Below are 19,073 nucleotides of genomic sequence, written 5' to 3'. Positions count from 1 at the left end.
AAGTTTGATTTTAAAATGCTACATTTGAGAGACATCTGAAAATTCAAAATCATTTTGGAATATCCAAGAATCTCAAAGTTAAGGACATTTATTCCTGATTGGGGAAATATAACACTGCATTAAAGCCTAAAATATTATTTATAATCTTGTTTGTAAACCATTTAAATTTTAAATAACAGTTAACTTTAGGACTATCTCCCTCTAAAATTTCATTGTTAAGAAAACTTTCTGGGGCCACAGACAGAAGGGAGTCATAGGTTAGATGACATAGATGTGTGATGTCCATGCTCATCCTTTTTAACTGAGTGGGTCGTTTCAAAGGCTGAGACAGCCCACAGGTGTTGCCCATAAGAAGCATGACCCCGGCCAGGTGGAACGAGCCCTGTATCTGACGGCAATTCCCCCACTGCGCGAGCGACCTGGGAAAGGTGCTGCCGCCGCCTGCGGAGTGCGCGCTTCCTGCACTAACAGACACGAAGGCTTCAGGAGCACCCTAGGCATGACTTATTCTTTCAGCCCAGGAGATACTGGGCTGGAGCTTTTGCACACGTGTAAGCGAAGAGCTTTCTCACCACCTGAGGCCAGAGACGGGCAGTGACCAGCACTGGCTGTGCAGCGGCCGCAGAGTGAGCCTAGAACAGAGCACAACTTCAGCACAGAGACACAGAAGCATCACAAAAGGCCATGCGTGGTGATTAAGTGAGAAGCCAAGCACTGTGCGGGAGGCCTCAGGCTCAGAAAGGCACAGAGGTGCCCTCCACTCACGACCGACCTGCTGCGGCCCTGCACGTCCCCCAGCTCCTTCTGCAGCCTCGCATTCTTTTCCTCTTCCTCCAGCAGCCTCCTCTTCACGGCGCGCAGCTCCTGCTGGGCCTCACACTTGATGTCGTTGGCCACCACCACCGCAGTCTGCAGGTCCGCCTGGAACCGCCTCCACTCCTCGGTTTCCTCCTGAAAACGCCAGAGCCCACACCCGCATCAGACGCCGCAGGGCTGGCACCACGGCAGGGGCTCCAGGGTCCCCGTGCCCAGCACTGAGGAGGACTGGCCGGGCAGTGCCTGGGGAGACATCACTACCAGGCAAAGGCACAGGCGGGAGCTACGCCTTCGTGTTAGCAGAGCTCTCCATCCTGAAACCGAACGGCTGCTTTAATTTTACTTCCTGCCAACACTAATTTGGGCCCATGCCATGGAAATGGACTATGAGAAAACAGGCTAGAGAGAGTACTCAAGGTATTTTTCAAAGGTTTCCAAACCTAAGAGGGGAATACTTCTGGTAAAATGTTGGAGAAGGTCCCGGTCCCTGCTATAACCGCATCTCACCTTTATCTGCTTAGTCAGAGTCTTTAGCTGCCTCTCCAGGTCTGCTTTCTGTTCCTCCAGCTTCATCACACTGCCTAGAAGTAAAGAAGTCAGACAGGAGTTGGCAGAGTTGCGAGACTCTTGGAGAAGGTAAGATAGGTGGCAAAGGAGCTCCAACTTGGCATTAGGTTTCACAATCCACCCATTCTACTGTAAATTCCATTCTTCAGAACGAAAACTGGTAGCCAGAGGCAGGAAGCTCTTCTAAAATAGAACACGGGCTGGCCGGGCGTGGCTCAGCAGTTGAGCGTCAACGTAGGATCCAGGAGATCATGGTTCGATTCCCGGTTGGGGCGTGTGCCCAGGTTGCGGGCTCCTCCCCCAGTCGGGGGTGTGCAGGAGGCATCAGATCAATGATGACTTTCCATTGATGTTTCAACTCTCTCTCGCCCTTCCTCTCTCTGAAATCAATAAAGATATATTTTTTAAAAATTAAAATAAATAAAATAAAATAGAACATGGGATGAAGTGGGAAACAAGTGGTGTTTTGATTAGGTTGCACCCTCAGATGACACGCTGTGCAGCCATGTAACACTATGGGGAGACCTAAACAGCTACTCACACTTATCACACTCACCTTTGGCCTCCCTGATATTTGGATGTATCACCCTGAATGTCCTGATCGCTGGGAGGCTTCCGTGTAACAGAGGATGTGACTAGCTATTACCACTGTGACTTTCAGGCCTGTTTCTAGAGTTGCAGCTCTTAACTGCAGTGAACCTCAGAATCAAGTGGGAAGCTTTTCAAAAGCACAGATGTTGAAGCCACAGACTCTGACCCCCCGAGTTGGTATCTCCAGGGGCAGACGGAATATGGTGTATGCACTCTAAGAGCTCCATGGGTCGCCCGACTACCTCTCCCTCGCCAAGAACACCTTGAGCTCCTTACTGTCTCTGCCTCCAGTTCTCCCACATTACTGTCAGAGTCATTCCAATTTAAATCTGATCATGTCCTCTACCTAGTTAAAATTCTTCAATGCTTGTTCATATCCACTAAAGAGTAGTAGTTGTCTACTAAGGATGTGAATCAGAATTATCAGAGAAGCTTAAAAAACTCACAGGGTCAGGTCCTACCCCAGAAGTTCTAATTCAGCATGTGGGGCTGAGGATTTGTGTTTGGGGTTGATGCTGCAGAAAGAGAATATGCCCCTGAACTTTTTATTTTTCTGTCCATTTCTTTCAAGGATCTTATGGGGAGGAGTGATTATCCTCAGCCGGATTTGTGTGTCCCTGGGCCTCCCAGTGAAACAACATCTTAAAAATACCTTAAGATCCCCGATGAAAGCTAAAAAGTTTCTTAAAAGACACGTGGTCTGTGTTACTGTCAAGCCTGGGTAGGTGATGATACAAGTGCAGGGAGTCGGCCTGACATCAGTTCTGGACATTAATTACACACTTCTTTCTTGGTGTGTCTATGCTGACTTCTAAAGACTTGGGACAATGCAACCAAATTCTCAATAGCAGTGTATCACTACGAGAAAAACCAAACCAGATTTCTCTTCTTCAACTTTCTACTTTCAAGTATGGTGCTACTGGAAATACACACAGAGCACCGACCATGGTGGTAGGTCTTTTGCTGTACTCTTAAGCATGACTGCTGAGAACAGTCTGGACGACACTGACACTAAGGTGATGTTCTACAGTTCCACCACACACCAGGTCTAATGAAGACTGGAACCCCGACGCTACTCATTAATCAAGGTGCAGTATATATGGCCAATTCTCATTATCTGTGTCAGCTACATGAAGGTGCCGCACACACTGAATTAGCAAATATTAAACTATTGTTCCTACAGGAAATACAAGGCTAGGTCTGTGAGCCTCTGGTCGAATTTTTGTCCAACAAAATGCTATTTGAATTTTATATAATAGGTTTATTTGCCAGTGTCCCTGTAAAAAAAAAAGTTCTTCCCACTGATGCCCACATAACCCTTTTCCTGCATAACAGTCAACAGGTATTTTATTTTATTATTATTTAATTCTCACCTGAGTGTATTTTTTCCATTGCTTTTCAGGGAGAGTGGAAGAGAGAGAGAGAAAGAGAGAGACACATTGATTGGTTGCCTCCTGCTCTAGCACCGACTGGGGCCAGGGTTCAAGCCTGCAACTGAGGTATGTGCCCTTGGCTGGAACTGAACCTGGGAACCCTCAGTCCGCGGGCTGACGCTCTAACCACTGAGCAAAACCAGCCAGGGCAGTCAACAGTTATTTTAAAAAGTTTTCTGTAGCCTCCTGATCTGCAGAACCTGCCTCCCTGGCAAGACTTTAACTTCCCACTAGCTGTGTGGTCCCTGAGCCATGCGAACCAGCCCCAGCTGAGAAAAGTTTAACACTTTCCCAACTCTGGGAAATGTGACTGTAAAGTTGTCTAGTTTTTGGCTTCACAACAATGCTGTCCATTATGTTTTTTGTGTGTTTTTTAATTGGCTGTCACCGCATGAAGCCACAAATTTAGCCACTTTTCCACAGCTTCATCACACAACCACAGATTTTACTTTTAGCACCTTCTGGAGCAGTCTGGTGTGTAGATTGGTGAATTTCCTCTAAGTTTTAGTTAATGTTGAATAATTCAATGAACACTGCTGGTTTGCTAAGACTTAACTTATAGCCAAGAGCACTATAACTCGGGCTTCAACAAAGCTAATCTAACACACCTATTTTCTCCACAGCTTTTCTGTGCTTAGGGACACTACAAAGCATTTTGGGACTACACTTGTGGTTCATTTTAAACAGTGAAATCACCAACAAAAAGCACAAAAATGCAAAAAACCATGGCACTAAATAAACCATGAAAAAGACACTTGTTTACAGTGGGAGAGCTGAAACAAGAAGGTGAGTGTCACTGAGTTCAACCTGAGCTGCGAGTGCACGTTGGAAGACAAACTTTTCAATGCTCTGCACAGGTCTGACTGTGAAAGTGTCGAGAGCTGTGACTTTGAGGTTACAAATACATTTCGGCAAGTAGGTGAATTCACAAATATGGATTCCATGAATAGTCAGTTTGAGCTGTGCAGTCAGGAAACTTTCAGGCCACCAACTATTCTATTTTTAGCAATGGTGTCACTAAAAGCTCTATGCGTTAATTCTTTTGTTACAAAAGCAAAACACATTAGATGAGATCATTTGATAAGACTTATTTGGACAAAGTAGGCAATGTTTAACTGGTCTCTTTTAAAAATGTCTTCCCCTGTTCAAAGCAAACAACGATTTTGTAAATAACCTGTATATTGGTGCCTCTTCAGTGACAAAGTAGCCACCTGTTAAGTTATTTGATATCCTACCATCAATGGGACACATGCTGAAATGTTTTCTGACACTAAGAGCATATATTGTTTCCATCAGTCTGACCATCTGCCACCCATTTTTTTATCCATCAGACCCAAAGATGACACACTGTCATCCCTGACGACTGTGGTCAGCAGTGCGGCTCACACAGTGTACCTAATACGCCAAACATCTGCTCTTTTTTACAGCTGCCCTACACTCCTGACTCACGTTCAATAATCGCTTCTTCTACATCACCCAGTTTTCGACTTAGTTTAGGAGATTAATTATTCTAATTTTAAAAATATATATATATCTTAGAAGAGCGAGAAATACCAATGATTAGAGAGTCAATGATCGGCTGCCTCCTGCATGCCCCCCACTGGGGATCGAGCCCGCAACCCGGGCATGTGCCCTGACCGGCAACCGAACCACGATCTCCTGGATCCTAGGTCGATGCTCAACCGGCTGAGTCACACCGGCCGGGCAATTATTCTGTTTCTTAATTGACATTCTCCCCAGGAGATTATAGAACATTCAAAAGAAAGGCTTTTCATAAACATTCTTACATACCCTCTCACAGTACCCACTGCTGCTGGCTTCTCTCGTGTCCTACCCACTCCTGAGCCACCTTTCACCAGGGCTGGATTCACTTACTTTCTAGCTCACTGATGAGCTGATTATTATGTAACTTGACAGCTCGATGCTGCTCCACCTGATCTTCCAGTTCAAATATGGTTTCCTTCATGTCTTTAATCTCTGCATCGCTCACTGATGCTTTCTCTTGCAGTTTTAGGCTGGTTCGGCTCAGCTGTTCTGCTTGATGATCACATATCTCCTTCAAGTAAGAATAATCCTTTTCCACCTAGAATAAAAGGAAGGTTCCCCAGTCAATTTAACAGGAAAAAGGTCCCCACACATTAGCATCAGGCTCACCAATGCAAAAGCAAAGGAAGCTCTTGGCACATGCCACACTGGCATCATTTCCACATTCTTAGCCTTAGACACAGCGAAGGCTATAAATACTCAGAGAAACGTGATATATGTAAAAAGACAAATGGGTGGATCCTGTGCCCCTTCCTACCAATATAAAGAAAGCTGCACACACTTAAATATTCTCCTTCCAGGCACCTGGGTAGAACAGCGCTTCACACTGGGAGGCTCCAGCGGGAGTGCCTGGTATGGCCGATTCCCCTCATCTCCGCTGTGGAGCGGCGCCACCTGCTGGTAAACCAGGAACGACACCCCTAAATCCCGACAGCCCCTATAAACCCCAATCTCTTTACCCATAAAGTACTTGGGGCTACGGTGGGTCTTTTTAGAGGAATATAACATTAATGTCAGAGAACACCAGCTGAAGGCACAGAACACAGAGATATGCGTGTACAAAGAGAAGTGAGTGGCACAGAACAGAAACTCATTTTACTTTTCCAATTTTCAATCATTAAACATTTAAAATACACAGAAAAGCACCAAAAGTGATGAGGTAACCATACACCCATACAGACTTAACAGTGGTTACATTTTGCCACATTTGTTAAATCTTTTTACTTAACAAGATTTGTTAACACCTCAAGTTCCCTCCCACCCTAGAGAGTAATATGTATTATTCTAAAATTGGTGTGGTCATTCTTTGCATGGTTTTTATACGAATTTTACACAAATGATATTATACTATATCATGCTTTTGCTGTATATTGTATTACACTGCATTACAGTACATGGTAATGTGTTTCTGTCCTGTATTATATTATGCTTATTATGCTTTTCTAACTTGCTTTTGAGATGTATTCCTATTGATATGCATTGCTCTAGGTCGTTACTGTAAAATGCTGCACAACGTTCTATTGTTTGAATATACTAATTATTTGATTATTGTGAACTGTCCCTTTTCTATAGACTTTCAATTACTGTTACTAAATAACTATATATTTATCACGTAATGTAAGCTTGATACCTAGTAGATTTCTTCCTAGATTTGGAGGGGTTTCCATATACAGTATATAAGTTTTTTGTGCAAACCTTCTGGCTGTCTGGTCTATGGGGACAGGGACCCTCCATGCTTTCTTCACTTTTCTATCCCCATGGCCAGCCCTAATGAATACCTGATGTGTGACAAACAGTGGAAGGAAGTGTTGCAGTTTTTCAATGGGAGGCTGTGATAAGGGTAAAGAAGGAAGAAAGGGGAGGAGGGAGAGAATAAGAGAGCGTGCCAGCGTGGGGAAGAGCCGGCGTGCACTGCCTGTGTTAAGGGGAGAACTCTTCTGTGAAACTTGTATTTCAATTATAAAGGTATGTGGCTCCGTATCACAATATAAAGTATGTCATTGTAGGTTGCTGTCGTAAGTTTGAAAGCTATTGTGGTACATAAAAAAGACCACGGGTGGGGACCTACAGCCAGACTGCCAGAGTTAAAATTCCAGTACCACCTGAGAGAGCTGAAGGGACAGCCGCCAGGGTGCCTGTGCTGAGTCCCTCTCCCACACGGCTCACGGGAGCCATCTTTCCTGGGTGTAGCTTTCCCCTCCACACTGCATCAGCCTGGGAAGGCGCATTAGCCCCACCCTCCTGACTCCCTGTCCTCCCACCCTGCCAAGCTCACACCCTGTGGATGAGTGAGCTGCCTGAGCCCATGGTGCAGACTTTCTTGGAGGGCTTTGAGGGCAACCTCAGGGGTGTCAGAGACAGTGAGTGGCTCTGGGGCAGGGGCCACCCCCTCAACCACCCATGCCACACTGGACAGGTGCTGCTCCCCACAGGAGATCCACTAGCCGCATCCCCTTGACTGCCAGTGGCCCCGCACTGCAGAGCGTGCGTCCTGCAGAGGAGTCAGCTGGCTGTGGCCAGCTTGGGCCCTCGGTGCTTGCAGACACTCGGTGCAGGCTCTCGAGGAGGGAGAGACTGAGCTGTGTGGCTCTAGGGAGGGGTGACCTTTCCCTTGCAGGCACCACCAGCACCACTGTTTCTGTGCAGAGCCCTCCCTTCACATGGCCAAATCTTGGTCTCTTCGGGCCTGATGAACTCTGCTGGCCCCACCCTGATGACTCCGAGGCCCCGCCCTACCACAAAGGTCAGCGGGCACCTGGCGGGTGGCAGCTAGCCTTGGTACACCCAGAGACTTTTGCTGAGTGCCCTCAGTTCCAGCACTGGTTCCGAGTTTGAATCTGAATCTAGACAACACCACTTGCCCCTACCTAGTGACTCACTGAGAACCTACCTCACACATCTCATGTATGGCCCAAGGCTCTTTCAATGTCTAAGCCTAACAGGCAGCCAGCAAGGGAAGGCAGATCTCAGTGTGCCTTGACCTTTTGCTGACCTGTCCCCAGGCCCACTGCTGGTAGAAACCAGCCTTGGGGTGCAATTTCCCCTCCCATGCACAACAAGGCCCAGCAGGGCCAGGCACAAACTGCAAATTGCTCTGTAGCTCAGAACAGGTAGCCCAGGGTTAGTCACAGGCATCACCTAACACTGACCTGCACTGGAGTCACATCAGAGCACAAAGCAATTAGCTCCACAAGTGGCAAACCCAAAGAGAGATCTTGGCAGGCACCGGGCACTGCTGGGACAAATTCTATGTCAGTGGGTCACACCAGCACAGCAGCTCGTACACTGTACTCACGGTTGATCCTAATAGTCAGCCAGCCTGAGGCGGGCCAACAGCAATCAAGACTCAACTATAAGAGGAGGACCCACGGAACCTACAAGAAACATTCCTGGAGCACCCAGCTCAGGTGATCAGGGAGATTGTGGCACTGAGTCCCCCAGGACACCTACTACATAAGGCCCCCAACACCAAGACTGAGAGGCACAGCAGATCTACCTAATACACAGAAACAATTAGAGAAAGGCAGCCAAAAAATATACAGAAACATGCCCTAAATGAAAAAAACAGGATAAATCCCCAGGAAAATAACTAAATTAAGTGGAGACGAGCAATCTACCAGATACAGAGGTAAAAACAATGGTTATAAGGATGCTCAAAGAATTTAGGGGAAGAATGGATGAACTCAGTGAGAATGTAGAGATAGTAAAGATAGAAAAGGAGATAGAAACCATAAAAAGAACCTGGCAGAAATGAAGATTACAGTATCTGAAATGAAGAACAAAAGGAATCAACAGCAGGTTAGATGAAGGAGGAGACTAAATCAGCGATTTGAAACATAAGGTAGTAGAAAACACCCAACCAAACAGCTAAAAGAAAAAAAAATTCAAGGATAGTAAAAGGGACCTCTGGGACAACATGAGGCATAACAACATCTGCATCACAGATACTACAACAAGGAGAAAAGAGAGAACAAGGGGTCGAAAACCTATTTGAAGAAACAATGACTGAAAACCTCCCTAACCTGGTGAAGGAAAAAGACACACAAGTCCAGGAAGCACAAAGTCCCAAACAAGATGAACCCAAAGAGGCCCACACCAAGAAACATAATTACAATGATGAAAGAGAGATTTTTTTTTTTTAATATATCTTTATTTATTTCAGAAAGAGGGAGGAGATAGAAACATCAACAATGAGAGAGTCATTGATCAGCTGCCTCCTGCACGACCCCCACTGGGGATCGAGCCCGAAACCCAGGCATGTGCCCTGACCGGGAACTGAACTGAGATCTCCTGGATCACAGGTTGATGCTCAATCACTGAGCTATGCCTGGCCAGGCAAAAGAGAGATTCTTAAAAGCAGCAAGAGCAAGGCAGTTAGTTACCTACAAGGGAGCTCACATAGGACCCTGAGCAGATTTTTCAACAGAAACTTTTCAGGCTAGAAGGGGTAGCAAGAAATATCAAAGTGGTGAAAAGCAAGGACCTACAACCAAGATTACTCTACCCAGCAAAACTATCATTTAGAATCAAAGGACAGATAAAGAGCCCCCTAGACAAGGAAAAGCTAAGGGAGTTCATCACTACCAAACCAGTATGATATGGAACGTTAAAAGGTCTTTAAGAACAAGAAAGGAGAAAAAAAGAGAAACGGAGTTATAAAGAATAAAAAGGCAATAAATACATATCTACTTTAATCACTTTAAATGTAAATGGAATAAATGCTCCAACCAAAAGACATAAGGTAGCTGAATGGATAACAAAGTAAGACCCATATATATATGCTATCTATAAGAGACTCACCTCAAAACAAAAGATACACATAGACAAAGTAAAGAGATGGGAAAAGATATTTGATGCAAATGGAAATGAAATAAGAGCTGGGGTAGCAATAATTACATCAGACAAAACAGACTTTAAAACAAAGGCTGTAATAAGAGACAAAGAAGGATACTACACAACAATAAAGAAATGAATCCAACAAGAGGATATAACCCTTGCAAACATTTATGCACCAACATAGGAGCACTTAAATGTATAAAACAAATATTGATGGGCATGAAGAGAGAGACTGACAGTAATACAACAACAGTAGGGGATTTTAACAACCCATTGGCATCAATGGATAGATCTTCCACACAAAAAATCAACAAGGAAACAGCTGCCTTAAATAATGCACTAGATCAGATGGATCTAATATTTTCAGAGCATTTCACCCCAAAGGAGCAGAATGTACATTATTTTCAAATGCACATGGAACATTTTCCAGGACAGACCATGTTAGGTCACAAAAAAGTCTCAATAAATTTAAGAAGACTGAAATCATATCAAGCATCTTCTTCAACCACAATAGTATGAAACTACAAATCAATTACAGTAAACCCTCAATTTTGCAGACCTTGATTTAACTGACTTCAGATTTAACGGACTTCAGGTTTAATGGACAAAATTTCTGGTCCATACGTCATATTTGAAAATTAACACACTGTTAATTTTAAAATGCTTTTAACCAAGATTTGATTATAATTAAATTAACAGGTTATTTTTGTTCTTGCCGTTGTTGTCATTAATTCACTGTATTTTTTTTTAATCCCCACCTGAGGATATTTTCTCCATTGATTTTCAGAGAGAATGGGAAGGGAGGGGGAGGGGAGAGAGAAACACTGATATGAGAGAGACACATCGATTGGTTGCCTCCCACACATAGCCGGGGATGGAGCCTACAACTGAGGTATGTACCCTTGACCAGAATCGAACTCAAGACCCTTCAGTCCAATTCACTATTATTTTTAACAAATTTTAGCAAATAGGCCATAGGTTGGAAAAAAACACTTGTGGTAATGTCACTGACTTAAGTAAATATTACATAGCTACAGCTATAGTCTACATATTTAAATCCAAGTGTCCCTGCTTGTAAACAATGTTCTGCGAATGATTAGCACATGATCACACTGCATTGGAAGCGGTAATTGGTTTTGTTGTCATGTGGCATGACTTTCTGCTGCAGTTTTAACGTGTGCCAGTGACGCTCTGATGTGGGCTAAGCCATGCCCCTGCCGTGTGGATCTGTTTACTCATAGTGATTGGTGAATGCAAGCATTTACTATACCTATTCAGTATAAATTTAAAATTACAGTAATATAAATATAAAACTTTTCTGTGAAATTAAACTTTTTATATATATTTAATTATAATTACACAAATTTGTCTACATAAGTAAAAACAGGTAAACTAATTTGTCAACTTTTTAACATATACATTCAAAAAACCTACTTTATTATATTAACAGACTTTCAACTATTGGATATCCCCTTGCCCTGCTTAGTCTGTTACATCGAGGTTTTACTGTACAAGAAAAAAACTGAAACACATGGAGGCTAAATAACATGCTACTAAATGATAAATAGGTTAACAAAGAGATCAAGGGAAAAAAAGATATCTTGAGACAAATGAAAAAGAAAATACAACACAAAAATCTATGGGACACAGCAAATGCAGTCCTAAAAGGAAAATTCATAGCAATCAGGCAACCTCAAGAAACAAGAACACTCTCAAATAAAAAATCTAACCTTATACCTAAGGGAGCTAGAAAAAAAAGCAATGAAGCCCAAAGTGAATAAAGGAAATCATATACATCAAAGAGAAAATAAATGAAATAGAGTCCAAAAACACAACACAAAACATCAATGAAACCAAAAGTTGGTTCCTTAAAAAGATAAATAAGATTCATAAACCTTTAACCAGACTCATCAAGAAAAAAATAGAGGACCCAAATAATTAAAATCAAAATGAAAAGAGAAGTAACAACTGACACTACAGAAATACAAACAATTATAAGAAAATATTACAGACAACTATGTCAACAAATTAGGACAATTTGGAAGAAATGAATAAATTCCTAGAAACACACCAACTTTCAAAACCAAATCAAGATGAAACAAAAAATCCAAACAGAGCAATTACAATCAACAAAATCAAAGCAATAAAAGCAAAACAAAACAAAACTCCCAAAAAACAAAAGTCCTGGACTGGGTGGCTTCACAGGTAAATTTTACCAAACATCCCAACAAAAACTAATACTTACCTGTTCTCAAACTATTCAACAAAAGTCAGAGGAGGGAAGGCTCCTAAGGTAATTTTATTAGTCTAGCATTATCCTAATTCTAAAACCAGATAAAGACACTACAAAGAAAGAAAATTACAGGCCAGTATCCCTAATATTGAGGCACAGAGGCAAAAATCCTCAATTAAATATTAGCACACCAAATTCAGCAATACATTAAAAAGATCATACGCCATGATCAAGTGAGATTTATTCCTTGGATGCAAGGTTGGTTCAAAATCCGTAAAGCAATTAAAGTGATAACATAAACAAAATGAAGGATAAAAATCATATGATCATATCAATAGATGCAGAAAAAGCACTTGACAAAATCCAGCCCCCTTTATGACAAAAACTATCAGCAAAGTGGGAGTAGAAGGAACATACCTCAACATAATAAAAGCCATATATAACAAACCAACAGCTAATATTATACTCGATGGGCAAAAACTACCAGTGTTTCCATTAAGATCGGTTAAAGACACGGATGTCCACTTCCACCGCTCATATTCAACATAGTACTGGAAGTCTTAGCCACAGCAATCAGACAAGAAGAAGAAATAAAAGGCATACAAGTTGGAAAGGAAGAAGTAGTAAAATTGTCATTATTTGCAGATAACATGATACTGTATATAGAGAACCCTAAAGACTCCACCAAGAAACTATTAGAACTGATAAATTCAGTAAAGTAGCAGAATACAAAATAAATATTAATAAAGCAATTACATTTTTAGATAATAATGAACTATCAGAAAGGGGATCTAAGAAAACAATCCCATTCACAATTGCATTAAAAAAAAAACATACCTAGAGAGACCCTGGCGCACACGTTGGTCCTGTCCAAACACACCCAGCCCCAGCAGAAGAAACCACAAGCTGTAGAGTGCGGAAAGCTTCAAACAGAGTACTCAAGGCCAGTCACAAACAGAGTCTGACACTGGCCTGCACCAGAGACCATCCAAAAGACTGGGAGTCTAGCAGATCTATCTAATACATAGAAACAAATCCAAACAGGCAGCCAAAATGAGGAGACAAAAAAACAAGCCCCAAGTGAAAGAACAAAAGAATTCTCCAGAAGAAGAACTAAATGAAATGAAGATAAGCAATCTATCAGATATAGAGTTCAGAATACTGATCATAAGGATGCTCAACTGCATGAGAAAAGAAATGGAAACTATGAAGGAAATTAAGAATGACATAGTAGAAATAAATAAATAAATAAATTGGAAGGAATAAACAGTAGAATAGAGGAAGCTGAGGATCATATCAGCAAATTAGAAGACAGGGTAGAAAAAAAATCACTCAATCAGAGAAGCAAAAAGGAAAAACAATTAAAAAACAGGAGGACATTTTAAGGGAGCTGTGGGACAACAAGAAACGTAATAATATTTGCTTCATAGGAGTGCCAGAAGAGGTAGAAAGTAAGCAAGGGTCAGAGAACCTGTTTGAAGAAATAATGGCAGAAAACTTCCCTAACCTGGTCAAGGAAAAAGTCACACAAGTTCTGGAGGCACAGAGAGTCCCAAACAAGAAGAACCCCCAAAGAGGCCCACACCCAGATACATCATAATTAAAATGCCAAAAACTCAAGACAAAGAGAGAATCTTAAAGGCAGCAAGAGCATAGCAATCTGTTACCTACAAAGGAGCTTCCATAAGGCTGTCAGCTGACTTCTCATCAGAAACTCTACAGACCAGAAGAGAACGGCATGAAGTATTCAAGGTAATGCAAAACAAGGACCTGAAACCAAGACTACTCTATCCAGCAAGGCTATCATTCAAGATAGATGGTGAAATAAAGAGCTTCCCAGACAAAAAAGGCTGAAGGAGTTTATCACCACCAACCCAACATTGCAGGAAATGTTAAAGGGACTGCTGTGATAAGTTGAAATAAAGAGAATGAGAAACATAGGCATAAAGAAATAAAATGGCAATATGTAAGTACCTATCAATAACCATAAAGATAAATGGATTAAATGCTCCAATCAAAAGACATAGGGTACCTGAATGGATAAGAAAACAAGACCCAAATATGTGCTGTCTACAAGAGACCCACCTCAGAACAAAAGACTCAAACAGGCTGAAAAAAACACAAAGCTTCTGGAGGACTTTAAAGGAGAGATCAACAGCAATACAGTCCTAGTAGGGGAATTTAACACCCCACTGACTTAACTGGAGAGATCTTCCAGACAAAAAATCAACAAGGAAATAGTGACTCTAAATGACACTCTAGATCAGATGGTTTAATTGACATTTACAGAACAGTTCACTCCAAAGCTGCAGAATATGCATTCTCCTCATATGCACATGGGACATTCTCAAAGACAGACCACATGTTAGGACACAAAACAAGTCTCTACAAGTTCAAGAAGACTGAAATCACATCAAGCATCTTCTTGGACATTTACATCATGGAATACTATGCAGCTATAAAAAAGAAGGACCCCTTACTCTATGAGACAGCATAGAGGGACCTGGAGAATATTATGCTAAATGAAATAAGCCAGTCAGAAAATGACAAGTATCACATGATCTTACTCATATGTGGAATCTAATGAACAAAATAAACCAATGAACAAAATAGATCCAGAGACACAGAAGCATGGAACAGACTGATTAATCTCAGAGGGAAGGCAGGGGTGGGTGGGCGGGTGGGAGAGTGGGTGAAGAGATATTAACCTAAGAATTTATATGCATATGTCTATAATCCATGGACACAGACAATAGTGTAGTAAATGCCTGGAGGAGAGGGTACTAGGTGGAGGAGGTCAATGGGGGGAGAAAAGGGACATCTGTAATACTTTCAAGAATAAAGATACATTTTTAAAAAACACCTAGGAATAAATTTAATCAAGTAGGTAAAATACCTATACTTGAAAAATTATAAGATACCAAAGAAAGAAACTGAAGAAGATACAAATAAATGGAAGCATATGCTGAGCTCATGGATAGGAAGAATTAACATCATTACGATGTCCATACTCCCCAAAGCAATCTACAGATTCAAGCAATTCCTATCCAAATAACGATGACATATTTCATAGAACTAGACATATTTCATAGAACTAGAACAAATATTCCAAAAATTTATATGGAACCACAAAAGACCCTGAATAGCCACAGCAATCTTGAGAAAGAAGAAGAAAGTTGGCGGTATCATGCTACCTGATATCAAATTATATATTACAAGGCCATAATAATCAAAACAGCATGGTACTGGCATCAAAATAGACATATGGATCAATGGAACAGAGTAGAGAGGCCAGAAATAAATTCACGACTTTCTGGTCAATTAATATAGGGCAAAGGAGGGAAGAACATACAATGGGGTAAAGACAACCTATTCAATAAATGGTGTTGGGAAAATGGACAGATACATGAAAGAAAAAAGAAACTAGACCAGCTTCTTACAACATATTCAAAAATAAATTCATAGGATTAAAGACTTTAATGTAAGACTTGAAACCATAAAAATCCTAAGAGAAAACATAGGCAGTAAAATCTCAAACATTTCCTGTAGCAATATTTTTTCTAATATATCTCCTTGGGCAAGAGAAACAAAAAAAAGTAATAAACAAACGGGACTACATCAAACTTAAAAAGTTTTTGAACAGCAAAGCAAACCATCAACAAAATGAAATAACAATCTACTGAATGAGAGAAGATATTCACTCATTGGCATCTAATAAGGGGTTAATATCCAGAATTTATGAAGAATTCATACAAGTATCCAAAATTTATAAAGAACTCATACAACTCAACACTGAAAAAAACCCAATCCAACTGAAAAATGGACAGAGGACCTGAATAGACACTTCTCCAAAGAGGACAGCCAGATGATCAATACACATGTAAAAAAATTACTCATCATCACTAATCCTCAGAGAAATGAAATTAAAACCACAATGAAATATCACCTCACACCTGTCAGAATCAACAGACAAACCAAGTGTTGGCAAAGATGTGGACAAAAGGGGACCTTTCGTGCCCTGTTGGTGGGAATGCAGATTGGTGCAGCCACTATGGAAGACAGTATGGAGGTTCCACAAAAAATTAAAAATGGAACTTCCTTATGACACAGTGATTCCACCTCTGGGAATATATCCAAAGAAACCCAAAACACTAATTAGAAAGAATATATGCACCCCTATGTACACTGCAGCGGTTTTTACAATAGCCAAGATATGAAAGTAACCCAAGTGCCCATCAATAGACAAGAAGATAAAAAAGCTGTGGTACATGTATACAATGGAATATTACTTGGCCTAAAAAGGAAAGAAAACATCATTTGAGACAGCATGGATGGACCTAAAGGGTATTATGCTAAGTGAAATAAGTCTGTCAGAGAAAGACAAATACCATATAATCTCATTTATTTGTGGAATCTAATGCATAAAACGAACAAACAAAATTAAGAAAGATTCACAGACACAGAGAACAGATTGATGGTTGGCAAATGGGAGTGGGTTGTGGGACTGGATGAAAAAGGTGAAGGCGTTAAGAAGTACAAATAGGTAATTACAAAATAGTTATGGAAATGGAAATGTGTAGCATAAGGAATGTAGTCAATAATACTGTAGTAAGTTTGTATGGTGCCAGGTGGGAACTGGAAATATTGGGGGGGGACACTTTGTAAATTATATGACTATCTAACCACTATACTGCACACCTGAAACTAATACAAAATAATACTGAATGTAAACTGTAATTTAAAAATAGAATTAATAAATAAATCCCAATACTACCAAACCAAGCCCTGTATTCTTTCATCTCTCTCCCTCAGTTTCCTCATCTGAACAATCAAATGAAATAATGTACTTAAAGAGACTATCACAGTCCCTCACAAATGGTAATCACTCTATAAAAGTAGCAACAGAAGGCAGCTTGTGGTATTGCATCCTGAGTCAGGCTCTCACTTTCTGCAGAGCTGGCAGGCTCCATGTCCTCCATGGACATCAGGCTACAGGAAGCTCAGCTGGAGTCTGGAAACAGGCACATTACTTGCTGAGACTACTTGGTTCAGGAGTAAAACTGGAGGAGATAACCAAGTAACCCAAAGGCTGAGTGCCTAGAGGAGGGTCTCTTCATGCAGTTGGGGTTGCTGGCCTCTCACAGGCTCCCACCTCCCTTTACACCCTCCATGATCAGAAGCACCACTGGTACGCACAGGGGTATAAAGAGGGGCCACTAGGACATGTGCAGTGGACTGTTGGGGTTGGCAAGCTTAAAAATTAGTATACTGTTTCAAATTACACACATCATTCTTCGTTCTGGATTTTGAAATAATTCTCTCAAGCTTAGCAATATATTCCAGAGAGCTCTTTAATTTTAAAAAAGAAAAAACAAACCCTTAACTAGGTTTGGAACTTCCTGTATGAGTTTGGTAGGTTGGAACAGGCAGGTTTTTTTTTACATTCATTTTACAAGTTAACAAATGAAGAGAGGGGAGATATTAAATCATTTGAAAAGAACCAACCAATTTATCAAGTAGATGAGACCAACTCCCTGTACTTGGATGACTGTTAGGAGTTCAGGTTGCGTCCGCTCCACCAGCCTTTCCGCTGGCCTAGCTCCTCCGGCTGAAGTAGTACACTATCAGACACAGCAATGCGATGTCCAATGTTTCCCTTTAAAAAGAGGAAATCACTCTCATGCATTCCAACCACCTCTCATCTTAAAAAACCAACATTCTCTAGAAATGAGGTGTGTGGAATTGCATTATAAATAAATTCAAATGAATTTCCTGGGAGCACCCGTACTCCCTTGGAGATGGGGCCATTAGAGTTGGTCCTTGAACCACCAAAGGCAGGTGGCAGCAGAGATCAGTCAGTACTCTGGCAGGGCAGACACAGCCTTCTCAAGCAACCTTCTAGGACCTTGGATGCAAGGACAGGAAGGCCAGCTCTGAAGCAGATTGGGCTACAGTCTTGGCAAGTCTTACAACCTTTCCTCTGTCAGACACAAACTGAGGGAAAGGCACTGTCACAGGTCTGATGCCCAGGGAAACAGACTCTGAGATGGGGATGCCCATGTAAGAAGTGTAGCAAGAAGGGCTCTGTAGGAGAGTGAAGGAAGCTGGACTTGGGCAGTGAAGGGAAAATACAAGGCAGTCACAGCAAGGGGAGCTCTGCACCCAGGATGCCCATGAGAGCTGCTCCAAAATGAAGTAAGGGCTTGGACCTCCCCCCTACCCAAGAGACTACACTAAGGTGCAGCTACCTCTTGGGCAAGGCAGCTCTTCTTACAGAGGAAAAGCTCTGGAGAGGGTCTCCAGCTGGGCAGTCAGCAGCCACCACTCCCCTATAGCTGGGGAAGGAGTATTTCAGTCCTGAGGGGCTGGAGATGCAGTCCCACCCACTGCAGATGTTACAGAGCATTCCTGTGCTGGCCCCAGCGTTACCAAAACATGTCCAGACTCTCTTCCAGGGCAAGTGAGCAAATGGCTGTGATGTTTGACTACTAGGTGATCTACAAGGGCAGAGAATGGTAAAAAGAAGTTAAGAATCCTACCTACCCATCTTCAATATCGTGTCCGCCTCTGACCGGGTTGAGGCTCTTTGCAAACCTCACCAAATATAAAATGTATTAGTAGGAACATCCTGGTTATACACATTTTTACTGCTTCAAAAGATACTGAAAGGACAGACGGAGACCTCAGGCACGAGAAGAGGTGGCTCCCAGGCTTGAAGGCACTTTTGACCTTAGGACCTATCTGTGACTGGATGGGCAGGTTCTGAGAGCAGCCTGGCTGGCAGGCCTGTTCATCCTTACTGGCTCCACTATTTGCATGTCCAATCAACAACTGTCCCTCCTCAAACCCATTCCATGGTCTACAATCCCTCACTAGGAAACAGCACAACTACATACTCAGTCACAGAAGCTAGAGACCTGTGAGTAAACTGCATATCCCCAATATCAGGTCACCAAATCCCACTGAGCATACCTTCTAAATGTCTTTCCAGTCCATGTTGTTTTGCCATTCTCCACCCCTTCAGTCCTTCATTCTTTCTCACTTGTGGCCAA

At 41.9% G+C, this 19,073-nt stretch overlaps 1 protein-coding gene across 2 annotated transcripts in view; it reads right to left on the bottom strand.

Moving 5' to 3' along the window:
- The window catches only part of SPECC1 (sperm antigen with calponin homology and coiled-coil domains 1), a 138,065-nt gene that overhangs the window by 65,030 nt on the left and 53,962 nt on the right, over positions 1-19,073 (bottom strand). For both annotated transcript variants that reach the window (XM_087825807.1, XM_087825808.1), the window contains exons 3-5: positions 5,283-5,490; positions 1,324-1,397; positions 773-951 (exon numbers count right to left, since the gene is read on the bottom strand). In XM_087825807.1, coding sequence (XP_087681933.1) covers positions 773-951; positions 1,324-1,397; positions 5,283-5,490 — 461 coding nt within the window. The remainder of the gene's footprint in view (positions 1-772; positions 952-1,323; positions 1,398-5,282; positions 5,491-19,073) is intronic.

This window comes from Miniopterus natalensis, chromosome 17 (genome assembly GCF_054644295.1).
Source record: "Miniopterus natalensis isolate mMinNat1 chromosome 17, mMinNat1.hap1, whole genome shotgun sequence".
Taxonomy (NCBI): Eukaryota; Metazoa; Chordata; class Mammalia; order Chiroptera; family Miniopteridae; genus Miniopterus; species Miniopterus natalensis.
This window is presented reverse-complemented; position numbering and strand designations above follow the sequence as displayed.